Source organism: Cucurbita pepo, chromosome LG05 (genome assembly GCF_002806865.2).
Source record: "Cucurbita pepo subsp. pepo cultivar mu-cu-16 chromosome LG05, ASM280686v2, whole genome shotgun sequence".
In the NCBI taxonomy this organism is placed as follows: Eukaryota; Viridiplantae; Streptophyta; class Magnoliopsida; order Cucurbitales; family Cucurbitaceae; genus Cucurbita; species Cucurbita pepo.
The window spans coordinates 2,556,460-2,574,367 of record NC_036642.1 but is presented as its reverse complement, the minus strand read 5'-3'; the positions used below and the strand labels follow the sequence as shown (position 1 = coordinate 2,574,367).

The 17,908-nt window shown below is 39.1% G+C and overlaps 4 protein-coding genes and 1 long non-coding RNA gene across 6 annotated transcripts; 4 read left to right on the top strand and 1 right to left on the bottom strand.

The window, feature by feature from the left end:
* Positions 1-28: 28 nt before the first annotated feature.
* LOC111794929 (NDR1/HIN1-like protein 2) lies at positions 29-1,447 on the top strand. The gene has a single exon (XM_023677127.1). It carries the CDS (start codon positions 366-368, stop codon positions 1,107-1,109), a length of 744 nt encoding a protein of 247 aa, XP_023532895.1. The 5' UTR covers positions 29-365; the 3' UTR covers positions 1,110-1,447.
* Positions 1,448-3,707: 2,260 nt separating this feature from the next.
* Positions 3,708-4,205, top strand: LOC111794930. The gene is made up of 2 exons (XR_002815148.1): positions 3,708-3,739; positions 3,841-4,205. It is a non-coding gene; the product is annotated as an uncharacterized LOC111794930 (long non-coding RNA).
* Positions 4,206-4,911: 706 nt separating this feature from the next.
* LOC111795808 (NDR1/HIN1-like protein 1) lies at positions 4,912-5,700 on the top strand. The gene has a single exon (XM_023678398.1). The coding sequence runs from the start codon at positions 4,919-4,921 to the stop codon at positions 5,555-5,557; it is 639 nt and encodes a 212-aa protein (XP_023534166.1). The 5' UTR covers positions 4,912-4,918; the 3' UTR covers positions 5,558-5,700.
* A 2,662-nt stretch (positions 5,701-8,362) lies between these two features.
* LOC111795825 (transcription factor E2FB-like) lies at positions 8,363-15,880 on the top strand. Of its 2 annotated transcripts, none has more exons than XM_023678419.1 (14): positions 8,363-8,749; positions 12,217-12,406; positions 12,620-12,679; positions 12,766-12,851; positions 12,922-13,010; positions 13,113-13,167; positions 13,603-13,655; positions 13,738-13,788; positions 13,889-13,937; positions 14,041-14,106; positions 14,189-14,265; positions 14,469-14,694; positions 15,209-15,275; positions 15,354-15,880. In XM_023678419.1, the coding sequence occupies exons 1-14, from the start codon at positions 8,564-8,566 to the stop codon at positions 15,485-15,487; spliced, it is 1,389 nt and encodes a 462-aa protein (XP_023534187.1). In that variant the 5' UTR covers positions 8,363-8,563; the 3' UTR covers positions 15,488-15,880. The 2 variants fall into 2 exon arrangements, with proteins under 2 accessions (XP_023534187.1, XP_023534186.1); XM_023678418.1 differs by having other exon boundaries at positions 13,591-13,655.
* Positions 15,881-16,197: 317 nt separating this feature from the next.
* LOC111795826 (probable CCR4-associated factor 1 homolog 11) lies at positions 16,198-17,643 on the bottom strand. The gene has a single exon (XM_023678420.1). The coding sequence runs from the start codon at positions 17,196-17,198 to the stop codon at positions 16,242-16,244; it is 957 nt and encodes a 318-aa protein (XP_023534188.1). The 5' UTR covers positions 17,199-17,643; the 3' UTR covers positions 16,198-16,241.
* Between the last annotated feature and the right edge of the window lie 265 nt (positions 17,644-17,908).

Sequence of the window (17,908 nt, the reverse complement as noted above, 5' to 3'; positions counted from 1 at the left end):
ATCCGCGACCCCTGGATATCGAAGGCATCCTTGGGGTGATCTCGTAGTTTCTACAGGGTGGAGACAATAGGGTTGGTCCATCGATTTTCTTCGAGAATATTAATATACTTTTTTATGAAGAAAAAACAGTGACATTTACCTTTATTTGACAATAAATGATGGTATTTTATGTTGACTGTGTTTAGCGGTGGTGGCAGCTTTTTGGTATAAAAATGGAAAAAGGCAGGAAATTGTGGCTTAATTGCTAAGGCTTCCCTTCCCACAGCCTTCGAACCCTATTACTACACTTCCATCTTCATCTTCTTCAACCTCTTTCACGTTCTTCATCCCCACTCTTCTGCTCTCTGCAGAAGATCGGATCCGCCATGGCAGATTCTTCCAGACCCGTCACCGGCTATCCGGCTTACCCCAACGGCAACCCGCCGCCCTCCAATTCTCAGCCTCACGGTCAAGCTTATCCCTATGCTGCTCCTCCTTATTCCTATCCCTCTCACTACGCCAACCCCTACGATTCTACCCATCACAATGCTCGTATCTCCTTTCTTCGAGCTATTATTGCTGGAATCATTGTCATCTTCATCATCACCGCCGTCATTCTTTTCATTATCTGGCTCGTTCTCCGCCCTCAACTCCCTGAGTTTCGCGTCGATTCCTTTCAGGTAACCAACTTCTCCGCTGCCTCTCAGTCCCTCTCCGCCGCCTGGTTCGTTGGTTTTTCCGTCTTCAATCCTAACAAGAAGATGAGTATCTCTTACGACTTTGTCGACTCCACCGTTTTCTACAAGAATCAGATCCTTTCCGAAACCCGAGTCCCTCCATTCATTCAGGATAAGAGAACCCACACGGTCGTTAATGCCTCTTTCTCCTCACTCAATGCCTACATCGATGCCTCGTCTGTGAATGAAATTAACGATGACCGCCGACGAGGGGCCGTCAAATTCGATGTGGGGCTATCCGCTCGGGTCGGGTTTCGAGCTGGTTGGTGGAGGGCCAGGAGGCGGTTGCTCAGGGTTCTGTGCGAGGACCTGTCGGTTGGCCTGTCGTCGTCGAATAGCAGCACTTCCGGTAAGTTGATGGGTGAATCAAGGAGCTGCAGAGTCGCCATATGAGTAGATCGGTACTTGCCTTAATACGAATTAAGCCCATGTTTAGAAGTGTTTTGATTCTATAAAGAAAGAGGAATTCATGTAGGCATAAATGTACATGAACTTTTTAGGCTATGAGTGAGTAGAGGTTGTATAGTTCATAATACAATTTTTGCTGTCTGATTCTGATGTTGATTTCTTTTGGAATAAGGTAAATGGTTTCCTCTTACATTGTGATTTATCAATCTTAGAACATGAGCTCAGGGAACTGTAAAAAAGTGAAGAATATCTGTTGGTGTATGCAGGCAGGATACAAATTTGTAGTCTCTCGCTTGATTATATTCCAATTAGCTTATGCAATTCAGTTCATATCGTGGTTGTTAATCCGCTTATATTGTAGCCTTTAGTGCACTTCCAAGTTTATTGTTTGTGAACTGATTGGCCACATGGTTATCTACTTACCTGTTTTGAGTGTCTACATAAGACTTGATTTTGTTGCTTTTTTTGGTGGTGGGTTAAATCATACAAGTTCTTAGGGGTATCAGATGATTGGAGCAATTATCTTCTATAGTTTAGTTCTTTGTTCTCGAAGAGTTCGTTTAGCTGATCGTGCTGGGAAATTTGGAACTGGTTTCTGGGTTTCTTTGGTTCATCTTTTTGAGTTAGTACAGTTCTTTAGTAACAAATTTTGCAATGTTTTTCATTGACTCGGTGAGTACCTCTTATTTGTTGCTTAAAACCAAAATTCTTACTGATGAGGATCTTTTCTGAGTACCAGGACAAGGCTTCCTACCGATATAATAATTCTCCTATGTTCATTCTTCTCTCAAGGCTAGTTGCGATGCTGAGACGAGCCTTCGGTTTGATGAAAGTCCAAACCAACAATTTCAGTTGGTTGGAGCAACTTGTTGGCTGAACAATTGGTTTTGTGTTGGAGCAATGGGTGAGCTGATCAGCTGGAAGGAGGGAGGAGAGGCTGGGGCAAGTGCAAGTGGTGGTAGATAAGAGGGAGGGTGTAACAGCCCATGATCACCGCTAGCAGATATTGTCCTCTTTGGGCTTTCCCTTTCAGGCTTCCCCTCAAGTTTTTAAAACACGTCTGTTAGGGAGAGGTTTCCACACCCTTATAAAGAATGTTTCGTTCTTCTCTCCAACCGATGTGGGATCTCACAGAGGGTGGATATGTTCGGTAATGAAGTTGGCGTTGGTTGGTTTGTCAGGTATGAGGTCTGGGTTTCAGTTCTAAGAGCCAACACCGAGCTATCGTTGGTTTGGTCAATTTTTAGCAGCTCTCATTTCTCCCTATAAATTTCTTGCCACCTGCCTCATCTTGAATGTGTTGCCTTCTAATCAAGATATGATCGAGTTACCCACATGAAAGGTTTAGTGAAGCATTGAAAGATGATTGATTTACAGGTTATTTCTCTTCTTAGTTTTGTTATCTACATCCTTGATTCTCTTCTTTGAAATGTGATTTCTCTATGAACACTTCTTGATTCTTGATGCTCTTATTGACTTGCTTCCTTGACCATATAATTTCCTCCCATGCTCTCCTCTTAATCTTCATGCTTCCTGATCATCCATAGCTGAGAAAACTCTAAGAGTTTTTTAGGCTTCAGTTATAACTTTCTTGCACAGGGCAGTCTTTGTTCTTTTGTTGATTACTGATGTGATAGATTGTTCAAACAACCCAGGAGTTAGAGTTAGAATTTAGGGATGGTGGTGTTTGCCACTGGTGCCAAGCATAATAGTGACGTGACTTTATTGATTGAATTAATCATTCTAGTCATTAGAATCCATTACATTGCTGTCTAAGTCTTGGGTCAAGTTTGGGTAGATATTGTCCTATTTGGACTTTCTCTTTCGAGCTTTCTTGTAAAACATGTTTGCTAGTGAGAGGTTTCCACACGCTTATAAGAAATGTTTCGTTTTCCTCTTCAACTGGTGTGAGATCTCACAATCCACCTCTCTTGGGGTCTAGCGTCCTCGCTAGCACATCGTTCGGTATCTGGCTCTGATACCATTTGTAACAATCGAAGTCTACCGCTAGCAAATATTGACCTATTTGTGTTTTTCTTTTTTCAAGTGCTAACGATAGACTTGGAAGGTTACTGTGTGATGTCCCACATTGGTTGGGGAGGAGAACAAACCACCAATTATAAGGGTGTGGCAACTTTCCCCTAGCAGACGTGTTTTAAAACCAGTGGACAATATTAGAGCCAGGTTTCGATCCTAGGACCTGTGGGTTTGAAGGGTGTGGAAACCTTCCCCCAACAGCCTTGAGGGGAAGCCCAAAGAGGACAATATTTGCTAACGGTGGATCTGGGCCGTTATAAATGATATCAGAGCCAGACACCGAACGTTGTGTCAATAAGGACGCTGGGCCCCAAAGGGAAGTGGATTTGGGGGCGGTCCCACATCGATTGGAGGAAGGAAAGAGTGTCGGCGAGGACGCTGGGTCCCGAAGGGCGGTGGATTGTGATGTCCCACATTGGTTGGGGAGGAGAACAAATTACCATTTATAAAGGTGTGGAAACCTTCTCTTAGCAGACGCGTTTTAAAGCCTAGAGGGGAAGCTCGGAAGGGAAAGCCCAAAGAGAACAATATCTGCTAGCTGCTAGCGGTGGATCTGGGCCGTTACATACTGCCTACGGGTAACCATGGTTTGGTAGTTTGTATTATTCAAATTGTATTATTCAAATTGGAGGATTTGATGATGGTGATATGGTGTTGTTTTATTCTAAATGCTACATAGGAAGCTACGGAAAGGCTGTGTACTGTATGATTGGATACTTCAGCCGGCCTTGGAATGCGTGCTAGCCATGACAGGTTGGTCCTCTGCAGCAGGAAATGGACAACTCTCTTAAAATTCATGCCTATATTTGTTCCACAAGTTGAATGCTACAGATTTGCTCTTAAAATTTACATTATCAAAGGACAGCCCGTGTGAGATTTTGGAGTATTTGATGTCTTTCAACCATACAAATGTCTCATATCTGATTCCTGCTGTATCTTTCAAGTAAGGGGTCTCGTTTTTAGCGTCGTATTTGAACTATTTGAACTATATTTGACCCTTTTGTAAACTAAAATATTAATGTCGATCAGTACGTTCGGAGAAAATTTCTGTCACCCATTTCATTATTCTTCTCCACAAAAATTTCCAATATTTTTTTTTGTAGGGATCGGGCGAGGGGTTCCCACGGGGAATGTAGGGGGCTCGTGTCGGGATTAAAAGAAAAATAAGATTCTTTTCTTGCTTTTTTATGTTTGTACATATATATTTTTTGAGTCCCCTTTTTTTACTTTGGAATCTGTTTGGTGGTGAAGAGTTCTTATCTTTTTACCACACTTTATTCCACTTATTATTGTTAGGAATATATTGTCCACTTTGTGATCGTTCTCTAAATTAGTCGATGTCGGACTTTCATCATTCAACACCTCCTTTCTTTTGGAGTCATTTGTTCGATATTTGAGGATTTACCCATCTATTAGCACGACTAAGTTTAGGACATGACTCTCATACCATGCTAGGAATCATGACTCTCCATATCCTTTCTTTTGGAGTCATTTGTTCGATATTTGAGGATTTACCCATCTATTAGCACGACTAAGTTTAGGGCATGACTCTCATACCATGCTAGGAATCATGACTCTCCATAATAGTAAGATATTGTCCACTTTGAGCATAAGCTCGAGAGTATTCCTTGATTATAAACTCATATGATCGTTCCCTAAATTAGCCGAGACTTTCANTTGTATTTATCCTCTGTATTTACCTAGTTATTAACTCCCTAATCCTCTTTTTTCCCCTGCTTTACTACCCATTTCCTAAAATGAGCGCCAAGGACAAGGACTGCGGCCACCACCACGACCACTACCAACAATTCCTCCGCCGCCTCGCCGCCGTCCTCCTCGCCTTGACCATCATCGTGGGCATTGTAATCTTCATCATATGGGCAGTTCTCCGCCCCTCCAAACCCCATTTCATCCTCCAAGACGTCACCGTTTTTAGCCTCAACGCCTCCACCTCCCCAAATCTCTTGTCTTTGAGTATGCAAGTCACAATCTCCTCGCGCAACCCCAACGACCGCATTGGCGTTTACTACCTCCAAATGGACGTTTATGGCGCTTACCGCGGCCAGCAACTCACCCTTCCCACACTCTTGCCTTCCACTTACCAAGGCCACCGTGACATCGTCGTTTGGTCCCCTTTTCTCTCCGGCGACGCCGTCCCCGTCGCCCCTGACGTCGCCGTGTCGTTACAGCAGGATAAAAACGTTGGGGCAGTTTTGTTTGATGTTAAAATGGACGGGCAGGTTAAGTGGAAGGTGGGCACGTGGATTTCGGGCAGGTATCATTTGAATGTTAACTGCCCGGCGTTTATTAAATTTGGTAACGCTGATCATCATGCCATCGCTCTTGGCTCCGCCATGAAGTTTCAGATCGTTCAGAGCTGCCATGTTGAAGTTTGACCTTCTTTTAAAAAATTTGCAACAAATTTGTGTCTTCTGATAATTTTCGTGTCATTAATTTATTGAAGTTGTAAGAGGGATCATCAAGTGGGTTATCGGATACCCGTTTTGATCATAGTACTGATATTTAACTTCGAATGTGTTTGAAATAAATTTTCAAGTGTTGTTTTATCGATTAATGTTATTTAATGCCAGGTGCTCGTATAAGATATATGATCATGTTAAAAGTAAAAGAAATTGTCGATAAATTAACTTAGTCTAATGGGCAAACTCAAATAGTAAAAGTTTAAAACAATGTCTTTCCGTTCTAATTCGTACACTGAAAAATGCACCATCCAACATCCATTTACGTCACTATTCATATCACCAATCTAGCTACGGGCTATAGCTAAGGTGAGTATTGAGTGTCGTCTGCCTCCCTCCCACCGTCTCCTCGACGTGGTGTTTTCGTTTTGTTGGTTGTTGGGTCTGTCCTAGTTTCTAGAATCTCTCCTTTTTTGTTGTCAAGAATATTCAAATGTAGAAGAAAAGAATCCATACGATATGCCGTGAATATTCAAAGTTCAGAATATATCACTAACATCTATTACAAACGTCAAATATTCTTAACTTTTATAATAATTTTAGAACCGTAGAGATGTGCATGAATTCAGATGGAGTAATGAAAAATTCCAAACCAACACAAAATTTTAGACGAGTCGGATTGACCCCACAAAAAAAAATCTAACCCGACCTAAATTTTTAGTTAGTAGCTCGAATTGATTGAGTTATCGGTCACTTAAACATCCTTAATTTGGTCTTGTAGTTGTGGTTTAGGGTTGATGGGCTTGAATGGACGGTTGGATGTGAGTTAGGATGATCCAGATCTTTTCACGTGGGCTCCTTTTAAATTTGGGCTTGGAAGTGATGGCCCAATTAAATATAAAAAGCCCACAATCCAGGCCCAATTTTGGTTGGGCCACACGACCGTAGAGTAGAATGCAACGACCACGAGTAATATTGGGTGAAGGGGAGGCGTTACGTTACGCGCCAAATAATCGCCACTCGATTTGCTCAACAAAAGGCGCGCATCGCCGATTCGAACGTTTCTTTCGTTTACCTTTATTCCTAAATGTCAACCCGGCTGCGGTTTACCCTTAAAATTAATTTTGATAAATTGAAATTAGAGACAAACTCCACAAATTAAATTAAATTAAATTAAATTAAAATAATAATTTTGTGTATTTATTTATTTATTTATTTAATTTAATAAGCGCTTCCCTCCACATCTATATCCGAACGAACCAAGTGTTCCCTCCTTCCTTTCAACCTTCTCCCTTTTCCCTTCTCCTTTGCTCTCTGAATCTCTCCCGCTTTCCTCCATTTCAAGAATATTCAAATGTAGAAGAAAAGAATCCATACGATATCTCGTGAATATTCAAAGTTCAGAATATATCACTACCATTTATTACAAACGTCAAATATTCTTAACTTTTATAATAATTTTGGAACCGTAGAGACGTGCATGAATTCAGATGGAGTAATGAAAAATTCCAAACCAACACAAAATTTTAGACGGGTCGGATTGACCCCACAAAAAAAAATCTAACCCGACCTAAATGGATACCCGTTTTGATCATAGTACTGATATTTAACTTCGAACGTGTTTGAAATAAATTTTAAAGTGTTGTTTTATCGATTAATGTTATTTAATGCCAGGTGCTCGTATAAGATATATGATCATGTTAAAAATGAAAGAAATCGTCGATAAATTAACTTAGTTTAATGGGCAAACTCAAATAGTAAAAGTTTAAAACAATGTCTTTCTGTTTTAATTCGTACACTGAAAAATGCACCATGCAACATCCATTCACGTCACTGTTCATATCACCAATCTAGCTAGGGCTATAGCTAAGGTGAGTATNGAGTGTCGTCTGCCTCCCTCCCACCGTCTCCTCGACGTGGTGTTTTCGTTTTGTTGGTTGTTGGGTCTGTCCTAGTTTCTAGAATCTCTCCTTTTTTGTTGTCAAGAATATTCAAATGTAGAAGAAAAGAATCCATACGATATGCCGTGAATATTCAAAGTTCAGAATATATCACTAACATCTATTACAAACGTCAAATATTCTTAACTTTTATAATAATTTTAGAACCGTAGAGATGTGCATGAATTCAGATGGAGTAATGAAAAATTCCAAACCAACACAAAATTTTAGACGAGTCGGATTGACCCCACAAAAAAAAATCTAACCCGACCTAAATTTTTAGTTAGTAGCTCGAATTGATTGAGTTATCGGTCACTTAAACATCCTTAATTTGGTCTTGTAGTTGTGGTTTAGGGTTGATGGGCTTGAATGGACGGTTGGATGTGAGTTAGGATGATCCAGATCTTTTCACGTGGGCTCCTTTTAAATTTGGGCTTGGAAGTGATGGCCCAATTAAATATAAAAAGCCCACAATCCAGGCCCAATTTTGGTTGGGCCACACGACCGTAGAGTAGAATGCAACGACCACGAGTAATATTGGGTGAAGGGGAGGCGTTACGTTACGCGCCAAATAATCGCCACTCGATTTGCTCAACAAAAGGCGCGCATCGCCGATTCGAACGTTTCTTTCGTTTACCTTTATTCCTAAATGTCAACCCGGCTGCGGTTTACCCTTAAAATTAATTTTGATAAATTGAAATTAGAGACAAACTCCACAAATTAAATTAAATTAAATTAAATTAAAATAATAATTTTGTGTATTTATTTATTTATTTATTTAATTTAATAAGCGCTTCCCTCCACATCTATATCCGAACGAACCAAGTGTTCCCTCCTTCCTTTCAACCTTCTCCCTTTTCCCTTCTCCTTTGCTCTCTGAATCTCTCCCGCTTTCCTCCATTTTCTCAGCATCCAAACACCATCACAGATCTCTTCCCTTACCTTCTTCAAATTCTTCTTCGATTTCCATCGATTTCCCCCAATTCGCAACACTCAAGGAGCTCACTGGATCTTGGCCTCTCCGTCTCTTCAACGCTGCTCCATGTCGGGTTCTCCAGCTCCCAACTCCTCTGGCCACCCGCCGGAGCAGATCATGCTCTCTCTTAAACGCCACCTCCCTTTCTCTTCTATCAAACCACCATTTGCATCTCCTGGGGACTATCACCGCTTTGCCCTCGACTCTCCACTCGTCGATCAACAACTTGACTCTATCGTAGTCAAATCTCCGGTCTGTTTCTTTTACTTGCATGTTTTTGTTGGTTAATTATATATCGCTCTTCACTCTCAGTATTATTCTATGAGTTTCTGTTTGTGATTATAGTCTCAAATCCAAATCTGTCTGGTTAGTAGGTCTTTACGGCTTATCAGGAATGGAAGTAGGTGAGATTAGTGAAAATAGTTAGTTTCACTGATTTCGTCATACTGAGAGCTTGAGACTGTGCCTTTTGAATACTGCGCCGAAAAGAACATGAATTTTAGCTCAATTTTGGTGTTACTTTAGTTAATGAATTATGATGTTATCACCTTCAATTCGTGTCTTTCTTCTGTACTTAGTTAAGTGTATCGAGTATTTCAGTCTCCTTCCATTCTTGACCAGTGCACTTGTTGGTCACTATAACTTATTCTCTCTCAGAATTTATTAATTTTCACTGGCTAACTACTTTTCAATATATTGCACTTGGTCCTTTTGATCAAATCAGGTGTAATGCGAGGGATATAGATAATTTACGTTCTATGGATGGGTAAATAAAGAGTTGGTAGCTACAAAGTCAGAACTCTGGTCCTTACTGCAGATAGATGATACTTGTGAAATAGGTTTCATGATTATTTTTCTAGAAAAAGAATGTTAAAGGTATAGTGAAGGATGTGTTTGTTCGATAGTAAGTTCTCAATTATTATTATAGTACATTATCTATGCCTGATATATACAAATGATAGTGGAAGACAACTACCTCAAGGGGTTTGTTAGCTGGTTTGATCTATTCATGTAGTATTATTGTGAGTTGACATATTCAATCTCGGGTATAACCAAAATGATTCTAGATCAGTGGTTGAATAAGTCAGCAGGAAAGGCATTCCACTTTTATTGGTTGTAGGTGCTCCAATTCTTTAAAGGGCCACATCTTTGATCATCTTTGAAACCCCCCAGTTCATAATCTTTGTATTTTTAGGCTACTATCATATGTTATATACAATTATTCTGAGAAGTTAATTTAATTGCTGTTATGCATGGTTTGAATACCCCGTACTCTTGTGCTCGTAATGGTGTATTCTTTCAAGAATACTTTTCATACATGTTATCTTGATTTCATTATCTAGATCTAGACATTCGTGGAATGCTAGGGATGTGCATTGTTTGAATACATGGATATCTCAAGCTACTACACGCTAATAAAAAATGATGAATGGTGTTTTATCTATTCAGTATTTTTTTTTACTGAACTAGATTTTTCAGTTGAGGTTTATTGTCGTTTTTTAATGATTCCATCGTGAGGTCCTTGAATTTTTTTACCTTGTAAATAATTTGTTTCTTCAACCTTTGTTTCACGTCAAACTTATTTCTAAAATCTCTCAAGTGTGGACAAAAATGAACCACCCTCCATGTTTATTGACAATTTTCTTTTCAGATAATTAATTCAAGTATAATCTTACTGCTTTGGCACATCCTTGCAACTTTTTGTCAGTAAATGAAAACTCTGAGGGAAATCCACCAAGACAACCAAATGGAAACGAAATCAGGGTGGATCTTGGACGTTCTGAGTCACGATGGTACTAGAAGAGTTTAACACATGAAGGACATTTCCAAGATGGCAGTAACACTCTCCCATATTCTAAGTGAAAAGATGGAAAACAAACTATCAAAATCAAAGAAAAATGAGCTAATGAGAACATAATAGAGAATTGGCCTAGGAGAACAGAACAGACAAACACATCCTAATAATTTCTGTGAAATCTTTCAATGTGATGTTTATGATTATCTTTTCAACTCTTATTTATTTTTCTCTTGGTTTTTTGCCCCTTCTCCCCCTTTATGTCTAGGGATATTCTTCGTCTTTCTCAAGATTTTGAATCTGAAGAATATTTAGAGGTTGTTTTAAAATTGTTTTGAAAAGTAGGTTTTTTGTTTCTTAGTTTTTTTTTTCTTTGTATAGACATGTTAATTTTTTTTATGACTGCTTTAAAAAGTTTATCTTGTGCTTTCTTTTAGCGTGTTCTTCCAAATGATCCATTCCCTGAATAAGTTATTTGTTTCAAAATCATGAATCTGTCTGATCTGTTGTGCTACTTTTGCTAGTACCTCGATCACAGTTGTCAAAAAATGGTTTTGAAAACAAAATCAGAAAACTGTCTCAAACTAGTTTTCCGAACAATCCTATAGTATTTGAGAAAGATGTTTCAACTTTGATATTTGCGTGAATAGAAAGGAGGGGAAATCAGGACTAATTATTGAAAGAATTGTGGTATGTGCCCTTTTTAAAGACATTGTTCTCAATGTTCCTTTATATTTTTATGCGCCCATGGCGGTCCAATTTTCTTTTTTTAACATTTGTCATTTTACCAAATATAACCTTAGTAGTAAACTAGATAGGTAGTGGTATTAACGGGTTGAATGACAAATATGGGATGACATTTTGAAAGTGTTTTATTATTGTTGCAAATTGGGATAGTTTTGATATTATGATTTTTCTGAACATCTACAAAAAGTTCTTATGGAAGGGTTGGTCATGTAAAAACCGCTATTGGAGGACTTTTTGCATGCCTCAACCCTGATCATTCTCATTCATTAGGTTCTTACATTTCAAAGAAACGGTACTCTCAGCATGACCTAAATAATCATTACTGAGCTCAGCTACAAATGATCCTCCAATACATTGTTGAAGATTTTATTGCTTATTGATCATCCATTTAGAGATAAGTCTAAGATATTTTCTGCCCATACTTTCTTAGCTAGTCTTTGATGACTTGAGAGGAGGAGAGATTGTCAAGATTTAAATAGTGCTCTTGTGGATCTTTGGGTTTTCATTTGTTTAAAAGCTTCCTCTTGGCTACTCGAACTAAAACATTTAGTAAATCATTTCTTCCCTTGATCTAACACCACTTGGAGAGCGCTCTTATCAAAATCTTTGGATGTCATTTGTTTGAAAGGTTTGTCTGGGTTTTGGTTGGAGGATGTGCTATAACCTACGAGGAAACTGGACCATGAATTATTAAAGCTTGCAAGCAGTTATGGAGCCTAAGATTATGAAGGAAGGTGTGCCGCTGGTTGATAAAAGCCCACATGCTTTGGATTCAATGGATGCCATGGATATTTATCTTTTTTTTTTTAGACGACTTGCTTAGATAGGAATTAGTTTAGGCTTAGCAGTATAACAACTTGCATCTGACATACCTCCATCAAATCTTAATGGAACAACTGAGAGTGAGATTCTATCCAATATATATCACAAGAATTAACTTTCTAGACTTATGGTCTGTGTGGTAGGAGCTGTATTATTGTCTTTCTGGTCTTGAAAGTAATTAACCAAATAACTTTCTTTCCCCAGTTTGAAAGGCAGCAGATTTTCTTTATTAATATAGCTCTCTGATAATAATCATTTTCTTTATTAAATTAGCCTTCTTAGTTTATGTAATTGATACAATCATTTGTTGCACATGTTGCTAAGTTTGTTTGAAATATTGGATCCTGTCTATCAGCAATTGAAGCGGAAGAGTGAGGCAGCAGATTATGAAGCTGAGTCAACTGATAGAGCAGCTGGTCCTAGATTTACTGAAGTAGTTAACAGTTCCCATCAAACACCTGTATCTGTAAAAGGAGGAAAGGGAAACAAATCAAGGCTAACCAAATGCAGTAGATCAGGGCCACAGACTCCCATGTCAAATGTTGGTTAGTAGTATATCATACATGTTGGTACCCTTGGTTTTGAGTCAAAATAATTGCCATATATGAAATACCTTCTCCCATTCTTGTTGAGTGAGGAAAGTGAAACCTCTTTCGCTAGTGAAAATACATAATTAGTTGGTTAGAAAAAATTTCAACTTCTTCCCCCTTTTTGTTTCACAAAGCTAGCACATTAATGAGAAAATGTCTAAGTTTCAGGTTCACCTTATGCAAACAATCTTACTCCAGTTGGTCCATGCCGTTATGATAGTTCTCTTGGTAACTTGTTAATTCTGGTGACTTTGTTGGAACTGTCTTATGTTTCCTACTAGCGTACATTCCTAATTTTAGTAATTTTCATGTAGGTCTCTTGACAAAGAAGTTTATTAATCTGATCAAACAAGCGGAAGATGGTATTCTTGATCTAAATAAAGCAGCCGACACGTTGGAGGTAACTGTACTTCTAGAACATTATAGGCTTTTATTGTGAAGTTCCATTAGTTGACATTTTGTGCTTTTAGGTACAAAAAAGACGAATATATGACATAACAAATGTCCTTGAAGGAATTGGTCTCATAGAAAAGAAGCTTAAGAACAGAATTCAGTGGAAGTATGTATTATGCCATACATTCTTTGGAGGTTCATGGCTCATTATTAAGTAGTATTGTCTTTCCTGTGAAGCTACTTATTACTTGAGTAACTGATTAATTAGGGGGCTTGACGTCTCAAGATCAGGGGATGTTGATGACAACTATGCTGGTCTACAGGTATGCAAAAACCGAACATTTTGACTATGTCCTTCGTTTGTGCTGCTACTCTTTGATCTCAATATGATTAGACTTGTATTCTATCAAAAGGAACAAAATTGCGTTTGTTGGGTGGAATTGCATGAAATTTGCAAGAAAGCAAGTAATTTGATTGCATTTACATGTCCGTGTCATTGTTGTTTACTTTTTAATCTTTCGACATCACTTGGGGCTGTGCTGATTTGTCGACCATATTATTTTTTATTAACATGATGACCACTGTGTACATATTCTGTCGAGTGAGTCCATTTATGCCCTTCAGTTCACATTCTATCTCAATCTTATTCTTGACGTTGGTAAGTTTCTCTTTGATGAAAATTTTTGTTTCCTAGCTAATACTTTCACATTTTAATTTCAAGCTACCAGATTAAGCCTCAATCATAGTTACATGTGCAGGCGGAAGTAGAGAACCTTTCCATGGAGGAGAATGGATTAGATGAACAAATAAGGTTGTTAACTAATCCTTAATTCAGTCTTGAAATTGAAAATTTTGTGCCCCTATTGTCATTCAGAGGCTTTTAATAATTGCAGAGAGATGCAGGAAAGATTAAGAGACCTCAGTGAAGAGGAGAACAACCAAAGGCAATTGTTTTCACCAATATTCACCTCCTAAACGTTATTATTACTTTTTTTTGTAATAAAGATGGGAATTTAAAAGTTGTATAATTTATCTAATTGTTAGGTGGTTATTTGTAACCGAGGAAGACATCAAGGAGTTGCCGTGTTTCCAGGTTAGTTTATCCCAGACGGAAGTGATAGGCAAAGAATTTGGATTTACAAATATTAAATGTAGCTCCGTTTTGAACTGTTGTGTCTATATTTTGCATCTACCAGAATGAAACTCTTATAGCTATTAAGGCTCCCCATGGAACCACTTTAGAAGTTCCAGATCCTGATGAGGTAATTTAATCGTAGAAGATTTTTGGAAAAGGTACCTACTTATATAGCTTATCTTCCACTCACCTTTCCGATCATCTATCAGGCTGTTGACTACCCCCAAAGGAGGTATAGGATAGTCCTCAGAAGCACCATGGGCCCCATTGATGTTTACCTTGTCAGGTAACGTTTCTTTTTGTTGTTGAGGAATGTTTGACTCTGTAATCTGTGCTGAAATATATACCACCATCTATGGCCATATTAATGAAACAGTACTAGGAATTGGAATTGCCTATTATTCACAATATTCCCTTTTCCTACTACCAATATCCTCCCCATTTTCCTACTACACCTAAAACTATATGCGCTCCATTTTCATTTTGCAGTCAGTTTGAAGAGAAGTTTGAGGAGATAAATGGTGTGGAAGTGTCCCCAAGCTTGCCGTCAAGTTCTGGGTTTAATGAAACACCTGCAGCAACGCTAGTAACGGATGATACCAGGGGAAAGGAAGTTGAAACACGGGAGCAAGATGTAAATAGAATGTGCTCTGATCTAAATGCTTCGCAGGACTTCGTGGGTGGAATTATGAAAATTGTTCCCTCGGCGGTAGATGTAAGTCTAATTTTTCAAGAAAATGATTGGGGGCAAGGAAAGGAAGAGGGTTAGTACACCTTACCTATAAACAAAAGTTGGTTGATTGGGATAAAGGACAAAATAAAAGCACAAGCAACACGTTAGTTTCAAAGAATTGGTTGGTTCCATTTGAGAGGACTTTTGTGTATGAAAGCATGAAAAGTGTTCCATCAGTTGAAGTGAGTCTAGATTCTAGCAGATGTAGACAACAGAAATGAATAATTCTAGCAACAACAAATTAGTTTTTCTATAATATTTTCTGGAGCGAAGTAATGAAATGAAGCATTTCAGATGGGAGTAGGGTAGTTTAGTTATGAAACCAGGAATTATTTGATGGTCAGAGTGAGCTGTTTTCGTCAATTGTCATCCATTATTTAGCCGAGGGGATGAATGTTTTGCGTTCATTATATAGTTTATTTATAAATTAGAATGCTTTTTTTTAGGACACAATAATAATGTTGGCAAACATCTGATTTCTTTGTTTTTTACACAGAGTGATGCTGATTACTGGCTCTTGTCTGATGCTGATGTTAGCATCACTGACATGTGGAGAACTGAACGTATCCTCTCAATTTAAATCCATCCAACTTTTTCCCTTATAATATCAAGTGATACTGCATACCTTGACCCTCATGTAGCTGGCGTTGAGTGGAATGAGCTGAGTACATTTCATGAAGATTACAGTATTGATAATGTCAGCACACCCCAAGCCCAGAATCCACCTTCCAATAATTCACCTGATGCGCCTTCTGCTAATCCTTCTAGCAGTTAAAACTGTAAAGAGGATTCATTGAGATAAATCCGATGATCGATGCTACGACCAAGCAAGAACTTGTATGATGTATGATCCTCGCGATCCTTCCTTATGGTGCAGGAACTGGAACCTATGATCTCGGATCCTGGAGAAGCTCCTCTACCCAAATGCTAGAGTGGAAACCGATGGGAAGGGCGCCTGTGTACAGTTTAGTATTAGAAATGTATAGTAAATAAGTCATTTTCATATTGTACAATTCTTTGTTTCATGGTAAGAATACCAGGACATTCATTTAAGTCACAGTTCACACGTCTCATGTGCAAAGCTGTAACCCCCCACCTCACGAGTTGAATTATATTTCCAGTTTCTGGTATCTACATATACTTTTTAATGGATCATTTCAGTTCCTAAGTTTGAGAAATGGTCTAATTTTCAATTGATTAGCTCTGCAGGTCATTTGGTGTAAAGTTTCCAGTCTTAAACTGCTTTTTCAACAGAGCACAAAGCCGGAATCATTAGCTATGATTCAAAAGAATGGATACTGAAACTCATCGGTATAAGCCAGACATTTGGTTGAAGCCTGGAACAGGTAAAGCTTAGCTAAATTTGGTAATCTTCCTTGAACTGCTCTACATTTTTATGCTTAGATTTAGGATGATTCAAATATTTATGATAAAAAACTATCCTGTTATGCTTTGGGTTGCTGTGAATTAGTTTGAACAGAATCATAATATAATAATGAATTGAATTCTTATTTATATATGTTCTTGTTTCAATATACTTCTAATCCGTACAAAACGCCGGCGTGCTTCTCCGGCCCATCCTTTCCAAAGTACACATCCCTCATCTTCTGAAAGGCATGCCATGTTAGCAGGCTATCAGAACCAGCCTGGTGGCACTTTCCCACCGCCCTGTCCACCGCTAGAGTCTTAGCCACACGCTCCAACCCGCCGTAGAGGCTATCACAGAACCGCATCATGTGCTTGACATCATAAACCTTGTTCCCAAAGAAAGCCTTGAGAATCTTCAAGAACTCGTCGAGGCGGCTAGGAAGCTTCCGGCGAGTGAGGATCTTGACCAAGTAGCCAAAGTCATAGGCACTATGGAAGGTGACCCAACTGACAGAGGGATTACAGAGCAGACCGGATGACATGAGCAACTCGGAGAATCGTGCCGAGTCAACCCCGTGAGCTCTGTTGCGTTCGAAGTCGATGCCCTGGCGTTTCAAGAGGTCGATGGAATCAGGCGCGTGGAGGTCACGGGTAACGTCAAAATCCCTGAAATTGAACTCCCAAATGAATCTCTTGTCGGTACCGAGAGTAGGAAGGTTGCCGTCGGCGTCGGAGAGGGTGAGACCGACTTGGATTAGGTTGAGAGCGTCGACGTTGGACTTGAGGAGAAGGTAATGATCGGAGGGGCGAGATGGGTGGAAGGCAGGGCGGACGACGACGCCGGGAAACTCAGTGTCCATGGAAATGAAAGGGTAGCGATCAACAAGGCGGTTGATGAGACGGAATTCGTGGTGGAGATTGAAGTCCCAGACCTCGCGGACATGGATGGGGGAAGAGAGATGCTGGATTAACATTTTGGGCTTGGAAGATCGGGGAACCGAAAGTGGGTTATAAAGGAGGGATTGAGGTGAGGTGAGGGGGTTATGGCGAAGAAAAAGACGGTGTAGTGGGAAAGAGGTGGAAGTTTCAGTGGAAGTGTTCAATTCAATGTTCTTCATGGATTTGAACACAAACCCAAAGGAATCAGTCTACCTGCTTCCCACCTGGGATTTTGATTTCTTTATCTTTCCCTTTTACACGTTTTTCTTGTTCTTTCTCACCTATCCTATCCTTTAGCCGTCTTGACTGCGCAATACATATCCTATTCTCCTTACACTGCTTTGGGTCAAGCGTCAAAATGAGGTGATTTGAACTGCCTCTGCCTCCCTAAGTCAAGTCAATGCCTCTTAGTCTTCCCCAATCCGCACGCCACTCAGCCATTCTTTATGCCACCATTGACCTTCCTTCCACTCTATTTGTTGCCTTATATAAAATGATGCAAGACTTCCTTGAACTCCATTTCGTGTTTATGACTTTGTAGTTGCGTATCGTTGCTGTTCTTACAATGTCAATCACTTCTAAGTGAAACGGAATTTTTTTCCTTTTTTTCTAGTTAAGATTATGTTTTGGTTTTAGTATGTCGTTGGTTGACATTTTTGTGACCCAGATGTCCCTTTTTTGTAAACTCGGAATCTTAGCTCTGATCTTGATCCTCTCCCTACTTATTCAGCTTTTCCTCTATTCTGTATTTATTCTTTCATTTCACTATTTCACAAGGTAAAAGACAAAGAGAGAGAAAGGAAAAGATGAGCATAATTCGATTAACATAAAATATATATTTTTAATCAACCGAAAAGAATTTTTTTACAAAAAAAAAAAAAAAAAAAAA